Source organism: Megalobrama amblycephala, linkage group LG14 (assembly GCF_018812025.1).
Source record: "Megalobrama amblycephala isolate DHTTF-2021 linkage group LG14, ASM1881202v1, whole genome shotgun sequence".
NCBI lineage: Eukaryota > Metazoa > Chordata > Actinopteri > Cypriniformes > Xenocyprididae > Megalobrama > Megalobrama amblycephala.
Window position 1 is genome coordinate 9,827,982 of NC_063057.1, and position 22,902 is coordinate 9,850,883.

The 22,902-nt window shown below is 35.6% G+C and overlaps 4 protein-coding genes, 2 long non-coding RNA genes and 1 pseudogene across 7 annotated transcripts in view; all 7 read left to right on the forward strand.

The window, feature by feature from the left end:
* The first annotated feature begins 45 nt into the window (after positions 1-45).
* LOC125245475 lies at positions 46-881 on the forward strand. Of its 2 annotated transcripts, none has more exons than XR_007179549.1 (3): positions 46-110; positions 209-286; positions 475-881. It is a non-coding gene; the product is annotated as an uncharacterized LOC125245475 (long non-coding RNA). The 2 variants fall into 2 exon arrangements; XR_007179550.1 differs by having other exon boundaries at positions 224-286.
* Positions 882-1,313: 432 nt separating this feature from the next.
* Positions 1,314-8,875, forward strand: LOC125245627 (scavenger receptor cysteine-rich type 1 protein M130-like). Its single transcript, XM_048156294.1, has 6 exons — positions 1,314-1,350; positions 2,578-2,647; positions 7,705-7,808; positions 7,902-8,099; positions 8,198-8,275; positions 8,805-8,875. The coding sequence occupies exons 1-6, from the start codon at positions 1,314-1,316 to the stop codon at positions 8,873-8,875; spliced, it is 558 nt and encodes a 185-aa protein (XP_048012251.1).
* A 91-nt stretch (positions 8,876-8,966) lies between these two features.
* On the forward strand, positions 8,967-9,764 carry LOC125245471. The gene is made up of 4 exons (XR_007179545.1): positions 8,967-9,037; positions 9,127-9,169; positions 9,355-9,416; positions 9,544-9,764. It is a non-coding gene; the product is annotated as an uncharacterized LOC125245471 (long non-coding RNA).
* A 2,346-nt stretch (positions 9,765-12,110) lies between these two features.
* LOC125246489 lies at positions 12,111-12,222 on the forward strand (annotated as a pseudogene).
* A 2,605-nt stretch (positions 12,223-14,827) lies between these two features.
* LOC125245628 (scavenger receptor cysteine-rich type 1 protein M130-like) lies at positions 14,828-16,761 on the forward strand. The gene is made up of 4 exons (XM_048156295.1): positions 14,828-15,220; positions 15,517-15,819; positions 15,908-16,059; positions 16,720-16,761. Exons 1-4 carry the CDS (start codon positions 15,109-15,111, stop codon positions 16,759-16,761), a joined length of 609 nt encoding a protein of 202 aa, XP_048012252.1. The 5' UTR covers positions 14,828-15,108.
* LOC125245457 (scavenger receptor cysteine-rich type 1 protein M130-like) lies at positions 16,678-18,167 on the forward strand. The gene is made up of 2 exons (XM_048156056.1): positions 16,678-17,022; positions 17,167-18,167. The coding sequence occupies exons 1-2, from the start codon at positions 16,905-16,907 to the stop codon at positions 17,544-17,546; spliced, it is 498 nt and encodes a 165-aa protein (XP_048012013.1). The 5' UTR covers positions 16,678-16,904; the 3' UTR covers positions 17,547-18,167.
* A 1,837-nt stretch (positions 18,168-20,004) lies between these two features.
* Positions 20,005-22,902, forward strand: part of LOC125245629 (scavenger receptor cysteine-rich type 1 protein M130-like) — a 38,453-nt gene continuing 35,555 nt past the window's right edge. Inside the window, exons 1-6 of the mRNA XM_048156296.1 lie at positions 20,005-20,116; positions 20,755-21,069; positions 21,215-21,529; positions 21,631-21,945; positions 22,055-22,138; positions 22,215-22,532. Coding sequence (XP_048012253.1) covers positions 20,005-20,116; positions 20,755-21,069; positions 21,215-21,529; positions 21,631-21,945; positions 22,055-22,138; positions 22,215-22,532 — 1,459 coding nt within the window. The remainder of the gene's footprint in view (positions 20,117-20,754; positions 21,070-21,214; positions 21,530-21,630; positions 21,946-22,054; positions 22,139-22,214; positions 22,533-22,902) is intronic.

A 22,902-nucleotide genomic window follows, 5' to 3' on the forward strand; every position in this document is an offset into this window, starting at 1 on the left:
TTTTGTCCATTAATTGATGCATTTAGTTTTTCATTATTTTATTGTAGATGACTCAGCAGAAAACTATGATGATGTCATCATCGTACGGCAGTTCTCCAATGATAAAAAAGGTACACTTGTACATTAGAACAGGGTTTCTTTTTTCTTATTTTTCATTAAATTATAGTAAGATAAATTATGAAGACTTTTTTCATGTAATTAATACTAGACACATTTATATCAGAGGGTGTTCAGGAGGAGTATGATGATGTGAAGAACGTCAGGGAATATATGAGTGACATATTTGGTATGTTATTGACACCTTTTAATGAATAATTTTGGTTTAGCCTTTTATAGTAGCTTTATATTATCACTTTATCTTATCAACTTCTGTTGTTACAATAGATTATTTAAATGGACTGAAAACATTGTGTTCATTATAATACTTTTTAAACCATGTTGATACATGAATTTGCTCTTGTTTTCTGATAACAGACTATGATGATGTGGAGGAAGATCCAGGAAAACATGGAAGCGCTGTATAACTCAAACCACACACACACACACACCGCCTCAAATCAAAGTTTTTAAGTGGTCTGAAAAGTATTTATGATCCCATACTGTTTTACCTGCAGTCCAGCAATGTTTTATGTTGCACTTTGCATTGAAATCTTTTAATTCAGCTACAATTTCTGAGAGAAAAAAAAAAAAAAAAAAAAATTTGAATATTGATTTTTTTTCCATATGTTTTTGTAGATCATGCTAACAAAAATATACTTGCGTTCCTATTGAATGTAAACCCACTTGTGGACTTCTATATTTTGCTAAAAATTGTTGGAATTTAAATCATAAAATGATAAAATATTAAAGGATTAGTTCACTAGTTCCCAAAATTAAAATTTAATTTACTCACCCCCATGTCATCCAAGATGTTCATGTCTTTCTTTTCTTCTTTCAGTCGAAAAGAAATTAAGGTTTTTGATGAAAACATTCCAGGATTTTTCTCCATATGCACTTCAACTGAGCCCAAACAGTTGAAAGTCAAAATTACAGTTTACAGCGATCCCAGACGAGAAATAAGGGTCTTATCTAACCACCGCTCATTTTCTAAAAAAAAAAAAAAAAAAAAAAAAATCAAGTTTTAACAATAAATGCTAGTGCAAGTATATAACAATTAGTTAAAACTTTAATCTTTGGTGGGCAGTAATACACTTTGTTAGGGTTCAGAAAGAAGAGGATTCAATTTGCAGGGTAATTCACAGTTTATTAGGGAACAGTTCAAGGAGTAATGAAATAGCAGCAAGGGCTAGACTGGATAAAGTCCACAGTTAATGATGGCCGGTAACAAGACACAGTCCATGGAACTTAAAGGTGATAGAGAGGATTTTTTCGTCCACTGAGAATCCAAAGACTGTTACTGAGTTTTTGAAATAAGCGCATGCGTAAGAACAGCCCCCCTCCTTCACAGCTCACTTCAAAGGAACGCCTCCCAAAACGTGTGCACGAGTATTTGAACACGAGTGTTTACCACCGGCATTCGCTGTGTCGTGTTTTTTGGATTCATTATGTCGGACTCACCGCAGGTAACTCATAATCTGCAGCTGTTACTCCTGTCTCCTGACAAAAACATTGCAATGCAGCGCCTGTGGAGTGTGGAAAGTTACTGGAGCGCGCAGCCGCGCTCGTCTCTCACAAGGAACGTCACGGCAGTGATTGACAAGCCAGAGGGCCAATCGTTTACGCGATGATCGCGTAAACGATTGGCTGATGTTTTTAAGGCCCTACCTCGTGCATGATGTATATTAATATTATTACTTTCAGTGCACCTAATAAATTTTTTCAGTTAGTAAAGACAGTTTCAAGTAATATTGCAAAAATGTATAAAACAAAACATCCTCTTTAGCACCTTTAAGTCCCCAACCAAGAGCAGTCTGCAGCTCAGGAGGTCAAAGATTATGGCAAAATGAGATGGGAGCAATGGGCTGAGATGGCAGGTGGAGCGGGGAAGCCAGAAGAAGGCAAAAGATGAGCACAATCCAGCAGCCAGAGAAAATAATAAATAAAAAGTAAAAGAAAAACTAAACAAACAAATCTGAAGGCAAAAAACAAAAAATAAATAACAGAAAACTAGGAAAAGCAGATAGATACATTATAGATACGTGTCTATCTGTGTACGCTGACCCTAGATAAACAGTCTCTACACAAATAGCAATCTCATTTAGCAACAACCTAATGCCAAGGCTTTTGGAAAAGGTTTGGTTAGCTTATATTTACGTTTCACTTGGTCGGGTGATCAGTCCGGGAATGGGAAACATTGTCCACTGGTATCCTTCCGTGTGCAAAGTCCTTTGACTTGACTAGAGTCCAGACTTGATGTGAATTGGTTGAGGTACCACACTTCTGTCGCAGTGGGTGTAGTTGCATTTGCTTTTATTCCAGTTGTGGTTTCTACTGTGTGTGCACAGTTTCCTGGATGAGTACAAGGACACATAGGACATGTTCCTTACAGTATTCCTGTCCATTTTTGGTGATTTCAAGCCAATATGTTTAGAAAATGTCTTCCTTTCTGAGCATTTCTTTGTTCTTGCTGTGCTCTAGCCAGAACCAGTTTGTCAGCCCTAGGAGTCCATGGTCATTCACACCTTGAACTCAGGCATGGAAGCCTGAGGTGAACAAAGGCAACTCATGATGAGATTAGCCTATCATCAATGGGCCGTTGATGTCATCTTTCCTGTCTTCCACCTTTGGCAGTCCTGATTACAATAGTCGTTTACTTGTCGTTGAGGGTCCTTTCACATTCTTTTGATTAATCAAAGTGGGACAAAAGAATGTCTGTTGTGAAGCTCTGGTGCCATCACATCTGTTGTTCACTACACAGGGTTAAATGTTTCTACACTTAACCATTTATTTCCTCTTTCTGAGGAATGTAGGAGAGTCTTCCAGTGACAAAACATGATAGTTACAATGTCTTGCACAAATATTTTTGCTGAACATGTGTTAAATATATGTTAGAAAACATTGTTGAAGGATGTTTGCATAAATGTTATTCAGTGGCTGTGAAGTTGTACATTTACACCAATAGAAAAGAACTGTCCTAATAAGAACTCAATTGCATTATATTTTAGGATGCAATAATTACTTGTCTCACCTAAAAAAAAGATTACTAAATATTACAAAAAATGTGTATGAGCATGTATCAAACTGCCAGTCACACCCCCCAGTGGTGAACCATTGAAATTTCGAAAGCCTCGTTGACTGAAATCACGTGACTTTGGCAGTTTATCCGTGCATTCCAAACGGGATACTGTATATCGACCTCTGAAGGGCACTTCGGAGTGAAAACAATTATGGCCGCCATATTGAAGGGTCATTCCAAACCGAAGTGCTCAAAACTGGACACTTCGGGCCCCCATGATCCTTTGCACATTGCGGAGAAGTTGTTTGACCTCACAGAATGGGTACAGGAGGCTCGGAGTCATGAGTCAAAATGACATAATAAAAATACTTTATTCAAATGTTTTAAATACATGGACACAATATGGTGTGATAAACCAATAATAAATAATAATAAAAAAATAAACTAATGTTAAAAAAGGCGCAGCTTGCACAATCTACTCATCATTCAGAGTGTGTTTGTTAGGGGTCAACCAGTGTACAAAATGTGCAACGAAGGCAAATCCTTGATTGTCTTGTTAAGATGACTCGTTAAGTGCTTTCCAAAAAAAGAGTTTTTTTTTTTTAACCCTACACTGTAAAAAAAATCCCGTTGTTTCTACGGAAAAATACCGGCAGCTGTGGTTACCAGAACAATACTGTAAAAATGACATCAAACCGTAAACATACTTACGGAGTTACATGTGAATTTTACACTTTAAATCTGTTAAATTTACGGTAAAATAACGTATTTCATTAACTGATATAATGTTAATTTACCAACCTAATGAAGTACTAATATCTGTTTTGTACCTTTATAATACACTGACAGTCACCAAACACAGTGGTGATGAGAGTCACATGATGAATCAAAGTTCATCACAAGCAGCTTTTCCACAAGCTGAGAAGCACAATACTAATATATAGAAGGTGCACACAGTGTCATTCACACACACACTAAACACCATCATGGTAACATGCATGAAATTTTAAAAATGCAATAAACATTAATTTAACAACATTAGATGTAACATAAAACCCTAATGTACATAACTGATTAGAGAAAAATGAGAAAAACTAAGAAGAAACAGAGTTATTTCAACGAAAATATATCAAATGTGAAGTATCACGCAGGGAATTGTGGGAATGTCAATATACGGTTTTTCACTGTAAATTTTACAATGAATTGTTATTTTTCACTTCCAAAAACTGTGAATTTAACGGTATTTTACCGTAAAATTACATTAAATGTACCATTAGATCTATTACAGTTATTCACCGTATATAGTACGGAAACTTTCTGTAAACCAATCAACAGTTTTTCACCGCAGCATTTTTACAGTCTTTTACTGTTAAAATCACGGTCATTTTTTACAGTGTACACCCTTCATCCCTTCGCAGCGCTCACGGAGGGTAAACCCTTTGAAAGGGATTAGGGCATAGGGATGAGCCCTTCCGAATGGAACACAGGATGCTACATGCTCTGAACCACTGATTCGAAAACAAAAGATCTGTAAAGCTTCGAAGCTTCATGAAGTAGTGTTTTGAAATCGCCCATCACTAGATATTGTTGAATAAAGTTATTTTGTTTTTTTTTGGCGCACAAAAAGTATTCTCGTCACTTCATAACATTAAGGTTGAATCACTGCAGTCACATGAACCGTTTTAAATATGTCTTAGTACCTTTTTGGGCATTTGAAATCATGGCTTACTGTCAATGGAGGCCTCAATGAGCCATTGGATTTTATCAAAAATATCTTCATTTGTGTTCTGAAGATGAATGAAGGTCTTACGGGTGTAGAACGACATGAGGGTAAGTAATTAATGACAGAATTTTCATCTTGTCAGTCTTGAAGCCTCGATACACCAACAATGTACAATTTACGTAATTTAAAACTTAAAGAAACATCCCACAGTGAAGCAGGAGAGGTCCTCCTTCATCATCCACTCTTGCTCTCTTTTCTTTAGCGTCTCTGTGTTTCTGGCTGCTTGTTCTGCTTATTTGATCTTCGACTGTTCAACCTGTGAGCTTCTGGCCAGCTGTGTTTGAGATCTGTTTCAGATGAGCTTCAAAACATAAAATCGTGCATATAATAAATAATGATTAATAAAGAAATATATTACAAGCAATAAACAAAGACTGATTTCGATATTCAAGAGTAGCTTATCTGAATGTTTTCCTTTCAAGAGCTGTGAGTGATGTTTCTATAGCTTTACTGTTGTTTGATTATTACTGATGACATCAGACAATGGGCTGCTTTCACACTAATGCACAGATCTCTTTTGAAATATAAGATGTTTTGCCATGTCTAATCCCTTAAAACATAATTGACTGATTGCATTAATTTCGCATCATAAAAGCATTTTGAGATGCAAGTACATTTAACCATTTAAACAGAGTCATAAACAGCCGCATGCACGAGTCCTCTTCACAAACAGCAGGTGAGCATTTGAAATTAATAGAGAATTTTTAAGGAAAATACCAGCGGATGAGACCTCACACTCATCGATCGCTTCAACCTTCCCAAACTTTTTGAAAGATTATTTTATGGAAGGTTCGAGTGGTGTGTGTGTGTGTGTGTGTGTGTGTGTGTGTGAGAGAGAGAGAGAGAGAGAGAGGAATTGGAAGCAAACAGAATAATGAATTAAATATGAAGTATTTTTTTCAGGATTCTTTGAAAAGAAAGTTTAAAGTGTTTATTTGAAACAAAATATTTTGTAACATTATAAATGACTTTACTGTCATTTTAAACAATGCGTCCTTCTTGAGTAAAATAAATGTTGTTTCAAATAAAGTCTCAAATCATGACTGTTCAACTTTAAACCACCCATTCACTGTTGTTTCTCTGTATCTCACTTAAACGTGTATGCTAAATAAATAAATGAAAATATACTTATGTATATGTCTCTTTAACATATTTGCTTCTGTTTTTTCCTCAATCTTTCTCACTTTAAAAATATATATATATATATATATATATATATATATATATATATATATATAAACATTAAATCATTTAAGTGATCTGTGATTTTAGAAGAAAAATCACTTATGTAAGTGTGGTAAACATTGTAATTGTTCTTCTTATTAGGTTTAGACAACATAGGCCTGGTTTCACAGACTTAGCCTAAGCCAGAATTAAGCCTTAGTTCGAATAAGATATTTCAGTAGCTTTTAGAAATGTACACTAGAAAAAAAACATTCCTGGTGTGCATCTTCAGACAAAACAATGGCACTGACATATTTTGAGATATGTCAGTTTAAGTTGCTTTCAGTTAAAACAGCTCAAACATGCATTTTAGTCTAGGACTAGCTTAAACCTTGTCTGTGAAACTGGGGGATAGTGTCACATTCTGGACAAGAACCACTAAAGTGTAGACAGGAAGAGACCACATGACTGCTATTTAAAACCAACCACAGTTAGTTTATACCAGTGGTGGGTGACGTTGGTCCTGGAGAGCCACAGTCCTGCAGAGTTCAGCTTCATTCAAACACACCTGATCAAGATATTCAAGGTCTGAAGGTTGCTAGAAAGCTACAGGCAGGTGAGTTTTTATCAGGGTTGAAGCTAAACTCTGCAGGACTGAGACTCTCAGGAAAGAACTTATATAATGTTTAGTAGAGGGATTATTTGAAATATGTTATGCCATTTCTCATATGTTATGCCTTCTTCATCTTCATCTTTATTTAGTATCTGTTTCACTGTTCACTATTTTAATGTGAGAAATACCACTAAGTAAATTTTAAATTAGTTATATAGATCAAATGTTTCACAAAATTATAATTTTTTTCTGTCTGTCATTAGTAATGAGGGCTTACTTGTGCGTTGTGCTCTTGGTAAACATTTACTTAAATGGTTTTGTAAAAGAGTCATTTTACAGAGTTGAGTTTATTACATGTTAATGTCATGCTAACATATGTATACACTAATAGACAGTGTTTAGGACATTTACAGTTAGTTATCAGTGCTTTTATCTCTTCTCTGCAGGTGTTGGGCTTTGATGCTGTAAATAAACTGGAGAGTTTGATGTTGAGTTTATCAAGCAGAGAGAGATGGAGAGTTGCCTGACACTCATTTTACTGACTGTAAAACTCATCACAGCTGGTAAGTACACATGAAATTAAAGAGATTAAGTTATTTTTAGGAATGAAGGTGTCAGATTTAATCACTTAAATTTAAATTATACTGAAATGTGTTTTTTTATGTCTGTGTAATCGCTTTGTCACAATATTTTAAATGTGCTCCTGTGTTTAACAGGCAATTTTTCCTTTTTTTTCTCTTTCGCTCTCTGTCTGTTTCTCCCATTTATAAAGAGCTATAAGTTTTACATGCTGTCTTCTTTTATTCTTTATAATATCATTATCAAAATAATGTTATTATTTGTTATTTAGAGAAACCCTAAAAGGCCATTTATTATTATTGTGTTTTTTCCTTGTTGTCTTGTGATTGCAATTTAATTTTGCACATGATACCAACATCCCACATTTTGTCTCAATATTCTGTTCATACATTGCTCATCTTTTCTCTGGTTGCAAATGATTTAATCATCATATGTTGTGTGGCTGAACAGAGTCGAGTGCAGAGAGAATGAGATTCACCTGTGGGACTGTCCTCTCTCCCTGAAGAACCACACTGACTGCTCCAACAAAGATCACGCTGGACTCACCTGTGCAGGTCACAGAAAACACTGATGAAAATGATTCATTCATTGCTGATAATATTTGTGTATTTGCCTGATTTTGAATGTGGTTGTGTCTGTTTTGCCAGATTTGTCAGTGTCCACTACTCCGGCCACAACAACATCATCTTCTCCTCCAGTTTCTCAGACAGTGAGCTCAACATCAGTCTCTCGTCCACAAACTCCTCCGTCTCTCTCTGTGCTTGTGATTGTACTGGGAGTTGTGCTCTTACTGCTCTTAGTGCCACTGCTTATACTGATTCAGCAGAACAGAGTGATGAGGAGAGGTAGGAGAGATCCAGAGACTGTCATATTGTGTCTTATTCAGTGTGTGATCAGTCATGTGTTGTGAACTGACAGCAGGTTTGTCTCTCTACACTCACAGCTCTCTCTAAGAACACTGAGGCCATTTATGAGGAGCTTCACAGACCCACTAATAGACACCATCTCTTCACTCATAGGGGTGAGTAAGTGTCAGAGTGTCTGATTTAGGAGATCAACAGGGTAATCACTGTACTCAGGGGAGTGAGTGGAGCAAATTGCATAGATTTATTTGTAGGACCTTTTTTATGTCATTTGATGTCAAATGATGTGTGGTTAGTGCTGAATGACCCAAAATAAGTTGGGATTTTAGCTGGTTTGTGATTGTAAACATATTTTTATGGTTCTACTTCTTTATAACAGGAAGTGTCCTTTCTGAAGAACAGTATTCTGGGTATGGAGATGCTGATAATTTTCTTTCAGGTTAGAGGACTGAAATATAATAATATTACATGCTACATAGAAACATGTGAAATGAATCAAAATCTTCCACTTACCAAGTTAACATTACTGAATGTTAAATATCTTAAATAAATAAAAATCCAATATAACATAATCCACATTTAATTTTTACGCAAAGTAATTATTTTTAAAATTCACTGTAAAACAGAATGGAGCACAGTGTTAATTATGTTTTTATGAAAATGTTTATTGCACTTTTTTAATATCAGAATCTGCAGTAGGAGTCACACCTGACTACTATAATGATGTCACCAACTCTAAAGGTCCAGCAGGTCAGTGATTGATCACAAAATTTCACTTCAAGTTAAACTTATTGGGCCTGGAAACGGTGAAATATTTTTTTTTTTTTCCCTCTTTCTTTTAACTTATTTAGAAGAACAACAATTTAAAACAGAGAATTATGATGATGTAATCACTGTTGGATTGAGACATCGTGATACAGGTTTATTTCTTTAATTATTAATATTATTTGAATATGCATGGTCCTTTGATTAGGCCTATAACATTTCATTTTTCATTATTTTATTGCAGATGACATATCAGAAAGCTATGATGATGTTGTCGTCATAAGACGGTGGGTTTCATTTTACTCTTTTAGAATCAAGATAGTCTGATACAGTGATTTTTCTTTCCAAATTATATTATTATATAAATTATACTTCATACTACTTTTATTATATTTTTTATATATTGTAGTGTGTTTTCAAGTGCAGTGTGAGATTGTGTTAATGTATTTAATGATTGATACATTTATATCAGAATGCAGTCTGAAGGAGTAGATGATGAGAGAAATATCAGTGAAGATGCGAGAGACTTGTTAGGTAAGATATTGTGACCCGTTTATCTCACACAATATGTTTAGATTTTATAACTAGAAATTGCAATGCAAATGTTGATTTGCACATTAAGCATGTACTGATACAAGAATTTGTTCTTGTTTTCAAACAGCAGGCTATGATTATTTGAAGGAGGAGCCAAGAAAACAGGGAGGGGCTATGTTCAGTTTGTGACCACACCCACCACCACCACAGTCTTATACAGCTTTTAATTGTCTCAACAATGAGTTTAAATGATACATACTATTAAGTTTTAGTTTCAGTCCACTATTGTTACAGCTGAAGCATTAATAGAAAACATGGACTTCAATTCAAAACATGCAGCAAACAAACTGGAAATATATATATATAGAACAGATAAATAAAACAGACAGGGTATTTCATGTTCTTGTATTATTCTCACATTTCTGATTATTAAAAAAAAAAAAAACGCTCATATCATCATCAGTAATGTTTCAAGCTCTGCACATGCATCAAGATTTTGAGGGTCAGAAGCCTGTTGTCTAAACTGTTGTCTAAATTTTATTTAGACAACAGTTATGTATGGGTAGCTTCCTAAAAAATGATTTCATGTTTTAAAAAATTATTTCTGTTTTTTTTTTGTTTGTTTGTTTTGTTTTTTTGTGATTCTTTTCATCATGTTGTGATTTTTTTTTTTTTTTTTTTTTTTTTTCCTGGTATAACGTTCATTAAACTCCTCTTGAAGTTTTGAGATATATAATTTTGTGTGTCTGATACAGCAGCAAATACATTGGTAAATAGAGAGAGATCAAATACATATATTTACATATATTTAATTTAACATTTAATTATTGAATGTTTGTCTAATATCTGAATCAGTTTTTTGTGCAAGTGAGATGAGTAAATGCCTGCTCATTAGTCTAACTACAATAACGATCATGTTCACACAGCACACACAACACCTCTGTCTCTTGCTCCTGATTTCTCTCAACACTGAGATAAGAGAGCTGTCAGTCAATAAATGGGAAAACAAGTAAATTGCTTTACTTATTTGAAAAAGTACTAACTCAGATATTTTGTTGTAAATTTAAAAGCAATGTTACTTTACTAGTTACTTGAAAAAAGTAATGTGATTACTTAACTTGCATTATTTCGTTAGCCTCATAGCATAATTGCCTAAGTATCATTTGAAAATGAATGACTTAGGCAATTATGCTATGAGGCTAACGATTTGTAACGTGTTACTCCCAACAATGGCCTTTGACTTGAACAATTAATTACTATATATGTATGTGCAAAACATGGACATAATTTCAAAATGCCAAAGAAATTGGAAACAAATAACGAATAAATAAAACTCACATTTACATATTATTGTATACTCACATTTCTCTCTTATAAATGGCTCTGTTATATCAGCATTGCAGTTTTTAGTTTAGGATATGCATACTGTGAGTTTCTGAGGGTTAAAATGAAAGCACACATATTGCAAATATTGCACACATACTCAGGTGTTTCTAAAACTAAATTATAGCAAAATATAAAACTCTAACATCATCTGCATACACTATTCAAATCTTTTATTTAGACAATAATGTACCAAGACATTTTTTTTCTTGATTCTTATTTAATTAATTTGTATTTGAAATGCATAAATAAAAAAAATACATAATGGTTTAATTCATAATATAAATAGTTTACGTGCGCGCGAGAGTGTGTGTGCGTGTTTTTGTGTGCTTGTGTGTGCATGCGCGTGTGTGGAAAAGCCGAAAAAACCTTGTCTGATGTAAATGAAGCTGTTTGGTGATTTTCTCTATTAAAGTTAACGCTGAGCACACTCTCTTCCTTCTTTCCTTTTCTCTCTCACGAGAGGAAACAAGACTCTTTTTCTTTTGAATTGCTGAGAGAGATGATGAGAAGTTTGGACTGTGTGTAGAGCAGAGGAAGATGAAAAGATGTCACCAATGCAGGTTAGTGCACCTTCAGTTAAAGGTTCAAACAGTTCCTTTTAAAATATTGGTAACCTTTTACAATAAGGTTTCAAACTTCTAAAGCATTATCAGTCTTAGTTAATGTTCATTTTGACATTTATTAATACATCTTTAAAATAAAAAAATGTATGTAATTATTTAGTATAATAGAATATTATTATGGACCTGAGCTATGTACTAACAACAGTTGTATTGTTATGAACTAACATTAACAAAAATGCTTAAATACAGTATAGTTAATGCATTAACTAATGTTAACTAATGGGAAGTGTTACCAAAATATTTAATATTAGTAGTTAAATATTTAACAAAAGGAGATTCCTGTGTGTGTGCCATCAGTGACTTTATATTTATATTATTTTATTTTTTTCCATCTTTTTTTTTCTACTGATATTTTTATTTTTTTATTTTTATTATTTTATTTTTATTACTTATTGTTATGAGTAACTTTTTAGGTGCTATGATTTGTCACCATTTTATTTCACCAACCAAACTTTTTAATATTATTTTTTCTGTCTTTCTTTTTTCCCCTCAAAACACTTAGATTAAACCTCTCAAATTGATTATTTAGATTCATTTTACATTGCGTTTATGACCTTTTTGATTGTTTTGTTTACCTGTCCTTTAAACTGAGGGACAGACACCTCTCAGGTTTCATTAAAAATATTGTTTCAAAGATGAACCAAAAGCTTTATGGGTATTCCAATAATGAAGCAAGTATAGTTTCAAATTTTACTGACATAGTCCAATTAATTCATGATCCCTGCAAATTCCCCAAATGTGGGAATCTCGACTGCATAATTTATGGTAGTGGGGGACTGCGTTTGCGCTCTCCCCTGGATTTAATAGGGGCAGTCATGGCCTAATTAATAGAGAGTTGGACTTGTAACCCAAAGGTCTTGGGTTCGAGTCTCAGGTGCGGCAGGGATTGTGAGGGGAGTGAATGTCCAGCGCTCTCCCCACTCTCAATACCAAGACTGAGGTGAGACCCTTGAGCAAGGCACCGTACCCCTAAGTGCTCCCCGGGCGCCGCAGCAATGGCTGCCCACTGCTCCGGGTCTGTGTTCACAGTGTGTGTGTTCACTGCTGTGTGTGTGCACTTGGATGGGTTAAATGCAGAGCACATATTCCGAGTATGGGTCACGAGTATGGGTCACTTCACTCACTCATAATGTAAGTTTGGCAAACATTGTATTTGTACTTTATTCTCTCATGTGGACAGGCATCTGGCATCTGGTCCACATTGTCAAATATTCTGGACAAGAACCACTAAAATGTAGAAGGAAGAGACTGTATGACTGACATGTAAACCAACAACAGGTAGGTTTGTTTTATGTAACATTATGTTAAGTTATTATGTTAAGTTATTTTTTTCCTTCATCTTTATTCACTGCTCACTGTTTTCGATGTGTGAAATATAACTAATGCTATAAAAAAAATAAAAGTTTCTTTAATATTAAAATTTACAGAGGGTCATTTATTATTTATTTCTTCAAATATATAATGTTAGTTTGTCTCTGCTCTTGAAGTATGAATGTGAAATACACCAGTAATTTAGCAGAGATGTAATTCACTGGCTCCCTCTGCTGGTGACAGGGTGAACAACATGCTCATCTTCAGTGATTTTTTTTTTTTTTTTTTTTTTTTTTTTTTTGTGGGCCACCTGAAAGAAAACACTTTTGTGCAGTTAAATACATGTCACATTAGTTACAGGAATTATTTAAAAAAAAAAAAAAAAAAAAAAAAAAAAAACTCTAATTAGTTTAATAAGGGCTTACTTTTGCTGTGTGCTGTGCTCTTGGTAAACATTTACTTAAATGCTTTATAAAATGAGTACTTATTTTACAAAGTTGAGTTTATTACATGTTAATATCATGCTAACATAACATATGTATACACTAACAGACAGTGTTTAGGACATTCACAGTTAGTTATCAGTGCTTTTATCTCTTCTCTGCAGGTGTGGACTTTGATGCTGTAAATAAACTGGAGAGTTTCCTGTCTCCTGTAAGTGTCGTGTGTGTGTGTGTGTGTGTGTGTGTGTGTGTGTGTGTGTGTGTGTGTGTGTGTCTTGATGGGTGGGGAGGAGGAGTTCATCAGCACTGACAGTTAGATATATATGGAAAAAATCATAAAAGCCTCCTTTGATTTGTCACTGAAGTTGTTTGATGATTTCCTCTGTTGTGTCTAATAAGGTAACAGCGAGTGTGATTGGAGGATGTTGGACCTCTTTCTCTCTCATTAAGGGGTGTGAGAGGATGCCTGTACTTCTGTATCATCAGTGCGGAGAAGCTTTACTGGATGTTGAATTAATCAAGCAGAGAGAGATGGAGAGATGCCTGATGCTCATTTTACTGACTACAGTTGTAAAACTCATCACAGCTGGTAAGTGCACAAGAAATTAAAGAAATTAAGTTATTTTTAGGAATGAAGGTGTCAGACTGTTATTTAGTCACTTAAAATTAAACTATACCGTAATGTGTTTTTTGTGTCTGGGTAATCACATTGTCACAATATTTTAAATGTGCTCCTGTGTTTAACACGCAATTTTTTCTTTCTTTCTCTTTTGCTCTCTGTCTTTCTCTCTCTGTTTCTCCCATTTATAAAGATCTATAAATAAGTTTAACATGATGGTCTTTTTTTATTCATTATAATTATCAAAATAATGTTATTATTTGATATCAACAGATTTTTTGCCTTGTTTTGTGATCACAATTTAATTTTGCACATGATATCAACATCGGAAATTTTGTCTCAATATTCTGTTTTCTTAAAATAGAAGAAAGAAAGAAAAAATAACCATACATTGCCCACCTTTTCTCAGGTTGCAAATGATTTAATCGTCATGTTTCAAACATCATGCAGGCATCTTGGTTAAGTAAATTTGATCACACATTTGGAGTTCTGATTTTATAGACATTCATTTGGAAATATTAGTTTGAGACATGTTAGCTTGAGTGAGTCCCATAAACATTAACCCCCCAAAATTATTTGCTAATTCACGATCCTGCAACATAAATGCTATATTATGTCAAGATCTCAATAAAAAGAATCATGAGAAACAAGACCTAAAACCTAAAGGCCTTACTGTGTTAAATCTTACATAATACAGAGCTCAGCTGCAGAAGAAGATTGGGGCCAATCTGTAAACTTTAAAATACTCACCGTCTCAATAATTTAGACACAAGACGTAAACAATATGTGTGTTAACATGATTTTAGTGTGGAAAAAATTACTAGCCTTTTCTGTGTAAATTTATATCCAGTTTTACAACTTTGTTTCCATGACAAAGTAATGGTATAAACCCTGTAACAATGTTTTAAAAATTTTAGGATAATTGGGGAAAATTTAGGAAAATTATAAGTTTTAATAAAAGTTTTTATTAAAAAGTGTGTTGAAGTCTGAATGTTATTTTAAATATTCAAATGTATGTGTCCCATTTTGCCAGTTGTTTCACTTTGTAATGCTATGAATTAAACTCTCATATATTTACCTCTCTCATTGTTACTGCTTAATATTTAGACGGTGTGAATGTGAGGTTGGTTGGTGGTCACAGTCGCTGTGCTGGTAGAGTGGAGGTTCTTCATAGAGGTCAGTGGGGAACAGTGTGTGATGGTGACTGGGATTTGGCTGATGCTGCAGTGGTGTGTAGAGAACTGGACTGTGGAGAACCTGTAGATGCTCTGAGTGATGCTCATTTTGGACAAGGATCAGGACCAATCTGGATGAGTTTTGTCAGGTGTACTGGATCAGAATCTACACTGAAGAACTGTGGGTCAGGAGGATGGGGTAGAAGCACCTGTGATCATACTAAAGATGCTGGAGTCATCTGCTCAGGTGAGGTATTCTACATATTCAAATTCATATCTTTGCAATATTTTTTTGTGCTTCCATATTGGCTTCTAATTTTTAAGTTGATTTTAAAATGTTGACTTCAATGATAGATTTCATATTTATATTAGTTTTTTTTTTTTTTTTTTTTTTTTGCATATATATTGATTAAAATACTAACAATAAAATGTTGTTGTTGTGTTTTTTTTTTTTTTTTTTTTTTTTTTTTTATATGTACAAATCATTATCTTGAAGCCCCATAAACAAGTCATGCTTTTGTTGATCTGTGTTGTCTTATTTAGAAGTCAGACTGGTTGGAGGTTCTCGCTGCTCTGGGAGGTTAGAGATACTTGATAATCAGTCGTGGGTTTCAGTGTGTGCTGCTGCCTTTGACCAGCAGGATGCAGAGGTTGTGTGTAGAGAGCTGGACTGTGGGAATCCTGTACAGGTGCTGGGAGAAGGTGATTTTGGAAAAGGAGACGCTCAGATGTGGACACAAGAGATTCAGTGCAGAGGAAATGAGTCTCAGATTCATCTCTGTCCAACATCACCATTAGAAGAAAACAACTGTTCACATGAGCACAACATTGCTTTGCAGTGTACTGGTAGGAGTTTAAAGTACAACAAAACATATTAACTTCATTTTATTATATCATTTCATATTTACACTAGCTTTTTTTCTTACATTCACAGACATAATAAATGTGAGGTTGGTTGGTGGTCACAGTCGCTGTGCTGGTAGAGTGGAGGTTCTTCATCGAGGTCAGTGGGGAACAGTGTGTGGTGTTGGCTGGGATTTGGCTGATGCTGCAGTGGTGTGTAGAGAGCTGGACTGTGGAGAACCTGTAGATGCTCTGGGTGATGCTCATTTTGGACTGGGATCAAAACTGTTTTGGATGAAAAATGCAATATGTACTGGTTCAGAGTCTACACTTAAGAAATGTGGATTCTTAAAACCAACTGAACCTGATTTGTGTCTTAATAAAAGCGCTCAAGTCATTTGTTCAGGTAAGCTAAAGCTGAAAATCCAGTCCTAATGTATAAGGCAGTTGCATCAAAAGCTGTCATAATTTCATTTTTTTGTTACCATTTTCCACCTTTTTGACCACACAAACTTTTCAATTAGGCTGTAATAATCATGGACCTTGTTAAAAATAAACTTTAGAAGTTTTTTTCTAATAATACATTTTAATGTAATGCCCTGAATAAATTTATTCATAGATATTGTTGACATACATGTGGGTAGATTTTTACATAAACTATAACTATTCATTTTTTTTCTATATGAGCTGTTTGTGAAGCTTATTTTCAAGGCCTTTTTGGACTGGAAAAAGTTTACATGAATAATATGTTTTCATAGTAAATATATTTATTTCAGAAGATAAAGGAAAATATGATTTATCATTATATTACTAATATAGTGAATATATGACTGACTCATTATTGAACTCATTATTGAAATTATTGAACTTCAAATTTTGTTCTTTCCTGTGTTGTTCTTTCAGAAGTCAGGCTGGTTGGAGGTTCTCGCTGCTCTGGGAGGTTAGAGATACTTGATGATCAGACGTGGGTTTCAGTGTGTGCTGCTGCCTTTGACCAGCAGGATGCAGAGGTTGTGTGTAGAGAGCTGGACTGTGGGGCTCCTGTACAGGTGCTGGGAGAAGATGCTTTTGGAAAAGGAGATGCTCAGATGTGGACACAAGAGATTCAGTGCAGAGGAGATGAGTCTCAGATTCACCTCTGTCAAAAATCACCATCACACAAAAACACCTGTTCATATGAAAGTGATGTTGGCTTGATGTGTGCAGGTTTAAGCTTTTTTTTTTTTTCAAATTTAATGTTCCCAAAAACTACACTAAATATTCATTAATTTCATTTTCTTTGCATGATACTTTTCCCTAACTCTTTCCCTTTGTCCATATGTTTTTACTCCCTTTTTATTCATTATATAGACATTATGAGAGTGAGGTTGGTTGGTGGTCTCAGTCGCTGTGCTGGTAGAGTGGAGGTTCTTCATAGAGGTCAGTGGGGAACAGTGTGTGATCTTTTCTGGGATATGACTGATGCTGCAGTGGTGTGTAGAGAGCTGGACTGTGGAGAACCTGTAGATGCTGTAGGAGGTGCTCACTTTGGACCAGGATCAGGACCAATCTGGACAGATCGCAAGTTCTGTTCTGGATCAGAGTCTACACTGAAGAACTGTGGAACAATAAATTGGGGTTTTTATGACTGTGATCATACAAAAGATGCAGGAGTCATCTGCTCAGGTAAACTCCTCCAAACCTTGACCTATTTTTATGTCACTGATAAACCACCTACTATAAAGATATGAGACTATCCTCCTCCAAACTAAATAAATAAATAAATTAAATAAAATACAAAATACCTTAATTTTATGTATATCAAAATAAACTACAAAATACAGCATATATCAAAATAAACTACTGTATTTTTGTTTTTTAAAAGGGAGCATGAAATTTCTTCGCAAGCCTTCCATCAATTGGCCTATTTGATCTATCTCTTCACCATTATTCTGACTCAGTTGATTAAGTAAACAATGTTTGATAGCAACAGCTATTCTCTGCCCAAGTCATGTTAATACATTTGCATATGTAACCAGTTAAATCACAATATGTAGGATTTTTGGATTAAAATATCCAAAAACCACTAGAACAATGTTATATATTTTGTTGACTTGTGTACTTACATTATCCCAAATGTTCCCAAGAATTTTTAAATGCAGAGAAATATTCAGTTTCTAATAAATAATCACATGTCCATGCGTTGCCTATCAATGACATCATACCCTCAATTTCCGTTTTTATTTAGTAGAAACCGTGGAAACATCAAAGACACTTTAGTATATTATGTGTTTCATTAGACAGGTGAGCAACTGTTTGGATACATTCATCAACAGAAAACTAATCATTGTTATGTAGCTCAACACAGTACATCTTATTGTTTAAATCTTATTTTCTTGATTTACCATGAGTACCATGTTTTTCCATGACTAATATCGATCTAGCTTACTGCAGTGTGCAACAAGAGTCTCATAATAGCCGCCGAGCGAAAGCAGAGTAGCACTATAACAACTTTCAACACACAAATGTATCTAATATGATAAACAGCACTGCTTTACCCTACGTGCACATGACCGGAAGAAGTGGAAGCAGCGACTGCGGCATAATAAAAGTTCCACTGCTCTTGAGCTGTGTGTCGCGCTCGTCTCTCATTAGCAATCGCTCCAGCGGCCTTGTTACTGCTCTCACAGCGTTCAGCCAGCTCTGCTTCATACTACAGTAACGTTAATAATCTCATCCATGAACTTGATTTCTGCCTGAGTCCTATCCCAATTCTTTTCCACCAGCTGTAGACTTGAAGACAACACCTCCCATGATTCCATGAAATCAAGGTGTCATCAAGCTATGCCTTTGTTTTGAATGACAAACAAGTCATTCATAAGAAGATAACTGATGGCACCTGTATTCATAGCAACTAGTTTCTAACTAATTAATCAATTGATTGTTAAGCATAAATATAGGGGGATGCTGCTCGGTATAATATTTTTCAAGAACATTATGTAAATTGGTAAACTAGCCTATGCTACCAAAACGAACACCAAAACTTATCATGAACTGTTAAAAATGATAGCAATTTAAGCAAAAAATGTATGGAAAGCTGACAGCCTGCACATTTCTTGACCACCTTCTTCCATATGGATCAATTTTCTGTTCTGATCTCAACAAATCTGGGAAAACTACTGAGTAGTTTTAAAAATACAAAAATACAAAACACTAAAATATTTTGATACAAAATTCTAAGCCATTTTCATCAACCCTATCAAATACAAATACAAAATACTATTTTGTATTTGAAATACTTATTTGAAATACATGTATCAGAAATACTGCCCATACCTGCCTATAGGTCATTTTTCAAAGACTTTATTACGACCTGTATTTACGTTTTAAAGTCATGCGCCCTCTAGCTGGTGTAAAAATGACAGTCGTGTTACGTCTGTCATCATGGAATGATGTATGTATATGTCGTTACTTATTAAAATGTGAGTTCATTTAAAAGCAATGTGTGGACTTTTTACACAATTTTTCCTATTTCCATTTAGCAAAACTCTTTTTTTTTTTATTAACGACTACACCCACCCCCTACCCTTAGTGATTTATAGTGCATATACACTTAATGAGCACATTCACTCCTTGGGATCGAACCCAGGATCGCATGATCGCATATTGTTATATATTGCAATGCTCTACCAGTTGAGCTACGCAAAATACGAAATGCATTAAAATGAAAGTGTCTTGTTGTCGATAGGGGCGCCACTTTAGTAAACGCTCCTATGGGTCGTATTTCAGGGAAGTGACAAATGACCTATATAGTTTTGGTTATTGGTTGGTGAATGTTGAAAATTTCCCTTTTATGTTCCATGAAAGAATGTAAGATGAGTTTGGATTGACATGAGATTGAGTCATTTGATTATTTTACTCCTTTCACATTAATAAGTTGTGCTTCGTGGTTGACCATTAATGACAAGAATTACACATAGATAGCAAACAGAACTGAAAAGTTTATTATCTCTTGCTACTTCAGGTGTCAGACTTATTGGAAACTCCACTTGCTCTGGGAGATTAGAGATGGTTCATGGAAAAACATGGTACACAATGTGTGCTGCTGCCTTTGACCAGCAGGATGCAGAGGTTGTGTGTAGAGAGCTGGACTGTGGGGCTCCTGTACAGGTGCTGGGAGAAGATGCTTTTGGAAAAGGAGACGCTCAGATGTGGACACAAGAGATTCAATGCAGAGGAAACGAGTCTCAGATTCACCTCTGTCCAACGTCCTCACACGAAAGCTGTTCACATGATAAGTACCAGAGGCTGTTCTGTGCTGGTGAGTTAAAAGAATATGATAATAATATACCTTTTACTCATAGGTCTGCCTCAGTCAGCTCCCTAGTTCAGTAGTCAGAACACTGACCAGGAAGCCAGACATTTTAAGGGCTGTCTCAGTCACAAAATCCTTTGAATGTTAACTCCCTAGAAATCCCACAATGCACTCTGAAAACCTGATGCTCACTGTGTTCCCTAAATGGAAATTCTTAAGCACAAAACAAATCACATGAACCAACACAATATCAACAAAATATTATCATGACATGCAATAGAAGATTTGAAAAGTCAAACCATTATTTAATGAAAAGTCAGCATAAACATCAGTAGATAGGTATTATAAAATTAAAATTTGGCTATAATGTTGCATATATATAACATCAAAGTATATTTCATGACATACTTTAAACAGCATAAAAAAAGAAAGATTTTTTTCCTTTGTGTTGTTAATAAACACCAGTGGTGACAATACAAGCACCAAGTCATGTCACCAGAAATTGAGCATTCATTGTCCGAATGTGTAGTGAGCCAGTGTGCTTTACCTATGCCCAAATTTGTGTACACAATATACTGATACGTGAACTAGTGTGCTTATGGAGATCCATGCATAGTCTCTATCTGTATTTTTCTGTCACTTAGATAAAAAGAATGTGAGGCTGGTTGGTGGTCCCAGTCGCTGTGCTGGTAGAGTGGAGGTTCATCATAGAGGTCAGTGGGGAACAGTATGTCATTATGCCTGGGATTTGGTTGCTGCTGCAGTGGTGTGTAGAGAGCTGGACTGTGGAGAACCTGTAGATGCTCTGGGTGATGCTCATTTTGGACCAGGATCAGGACCAATCTGGATGGGTGGTACATTATGTGCTGGATCAGAGTCTACCCTGAAGAATTGTGGGTCAGGAGGATGGAGCATACATACATGTACTAACAATTATGATGCCAGTGTCATCTGTTCGGGTGAGTAATTTAACTGATTGCCCAAGAATTTGTGTTGACAAAGAATATTGTTTATAAAACTGTAAATGTTTATATGGTTATTCTATGTAACTATCAAGCAATTGTTTTTGTCTACTGTGCTCTGTCATTCATGTAATATGAACAGGTCATAAAGCTTCCAGACTTGTTAATGGATCTCACCTCTGCTCTGGGAGGTTAGAGATACTTGATGATCAGTCGTGGGTTTCAGTGTGTGCTGCTGCCTTTGACCAGCAGGATGCAGAGGTTGTGTGTAGAGAGCTGGACTGTGGGGCTCCTGTACAGGTGCTGGGAGAAGATGCTTTTGGAAAAGGAGATGCTCAGATGTGGACACAAGAGATTCAGTGCAGAGGAAATGAGTCTCAGATTTCATTCTGTTCAATATCATTGCCACAGAAACACAACTGCACCAGTGACAATAATGTGGGCCTGATCTGTTCTGGTAAATTATAAATATTCAGTGTCTCTTAATTTGTATTTGATACAGTATGTCTTCTCTGTCAGTTGCATTATACTTAATTTTAACTTCTTTGCTCTATCCAGGTTACACAGAGGCCAAACTGATGAATGGTTCAGACTCTTGTTCTGGAAGAGTGGAGCTTCGGTTCATCAATAAGTGGGGCACAGTGTGTGATGCATGCTGGGATATGAGAGCTGCCAGTGTCCTCTGTAGACAGCTGAATTGTGGGATTGCTATGTCTGTTGTGGGATCAGACTGGTTTGGCGAAGGAAGTGGTGAAATCTGGGCTGATGTGTTTGATTGTGACGGGAATGAATCAAAACTCTCAGAATGTTCCATCTCTTCATGGAGTCGAGCTGAATGTTCTCATAGACGAGATGTTGGAGTCATCTGCTCTGGTGAGCAAAATCATACTGTAATGAAGTCATGGGTTTCAGATTGAAACTACACATTTTAATAAATGTAGCATATTTTAGATACTGAATGACAAATAAATACTCTCTACAGAGAGTGAAGCTCATCTGGGGAACTGCAGCTCTCCACAAACTCTCAAATGCAGCTCCACAAAACAGCTGTCAATCACAAACTTTGGTAAGAAAATCAACATCTGGGCAGATTCTTCAGATGTTAGTGATCACTAATGTGTTTCTCTTTCTCTGAATATCAGGTCGTGGGTCCATCAGGCTGGTGGGTTCTGGGGGAGACTGTGCAGGGAGGCTGGAGGTTTTTCACAGCGGCTCATGGGGGACAGTGTGTGATGACTCCTGGGATATTAAAGATGCCCATGTGGTGTGCAGACAGCTGCAGTGTGGAGTGGCCCTCAGTAACCAGCAGGTACCAGCCTGGTTTGGTCCTGGTTCTGGACCCATATGGCTGGATGAGGTGGAGTGTGAGGGGAATGAGACGTCCCTGTGGAGCTGCTCTTCTCCAGGCTGGGGAAAACATGACTGTCAACACAAGGAGGATGTAGGAGTCGTGTGCTCAGGTAAATTAGGACTGTGAAAAAATTGTTAATCATTAACATCAAAACAAAATAAAAATATTTAAAAAAAAAATAGATACAATTTAGATTTTAAATTTTAAAATCTAAATTGTATCTATTTTTAAAATATTTTTAACCTAATCTTTTTTTGGTTATTTTAGTCATTTGTATGTATGTAACATCCAGTGGTTGGAATGAATGGGGTTGGATGAGAGCTGATATAGGATTCATGTTTCTATCTAGAGTTTAAAGAGATCAGGTTAACTGAGGGCTGTGAAGGGAATGTGGAGGTTTTCTACAATGGATCCTGGGGTAATGTGTGTTACAATAAGATGGACAGAGACACAGCGAGTCTGATCTGTCAAGAGCTGAA

Bases quoted from the DNA above. Each gene is read 5' to 3' on its own strand.
- LOC125245627 (XM_048156294.1), top strand. From the start codon at position 1,314: ATGGCCGGTAACAAGACACAGTCCATGGAACTTAAAG. The intron at 1,351-2,577 runs GTGATAGAGAGG...GCTGTGCTCTAG, and splicing joins ACAGTCCATGGAACTTAAAG to CCAGAACCAGTTTGTCAGCC. The intron at 2,648-7,704 runs GTGAACAAAGGC...GTGGCTGAACAG, and splicing joins CTCAGGCATGGAAGCCTGAG to AGTCGAGTGCAGAGAGAATG.
- LOC125245628 (XM_048156295.1), top strand. From the start codon at position 15,109: ATGAGTTTTGTCAGGTGTACTGGATCAGAATCTACACTGAAGAACTGT. The intron at 15,221-15,516 runs GTGAGGTATTCT...TGTCTTATTTAG, and splicing joins TGCTGGAGTCATCTGCTCAG to AAGTCAGACTGGTTGGAGGT. The intron at 15,820-15,907 runs GTAGGAGTTTAA...TTACATTCACAG, and splicing joins CATTGCTTTGCAGTGTACTG to ACATAATAAATGTGAGGTTG.
- LOC125245457 (XM_048156056.1), top strand. From the start codon at position 16,905: ATGTGGACACAAGAGATTCAGTGCAGAGGAGATGAGTCTCAGATTCAC. The intron at 17,023-17,166 runs GTTTAAGCTTTT...TTCATTATATAG, and splicing joins TGTTGGCTTGATGTGTGCAG to ACATTATGAGAGTGAGGTTG.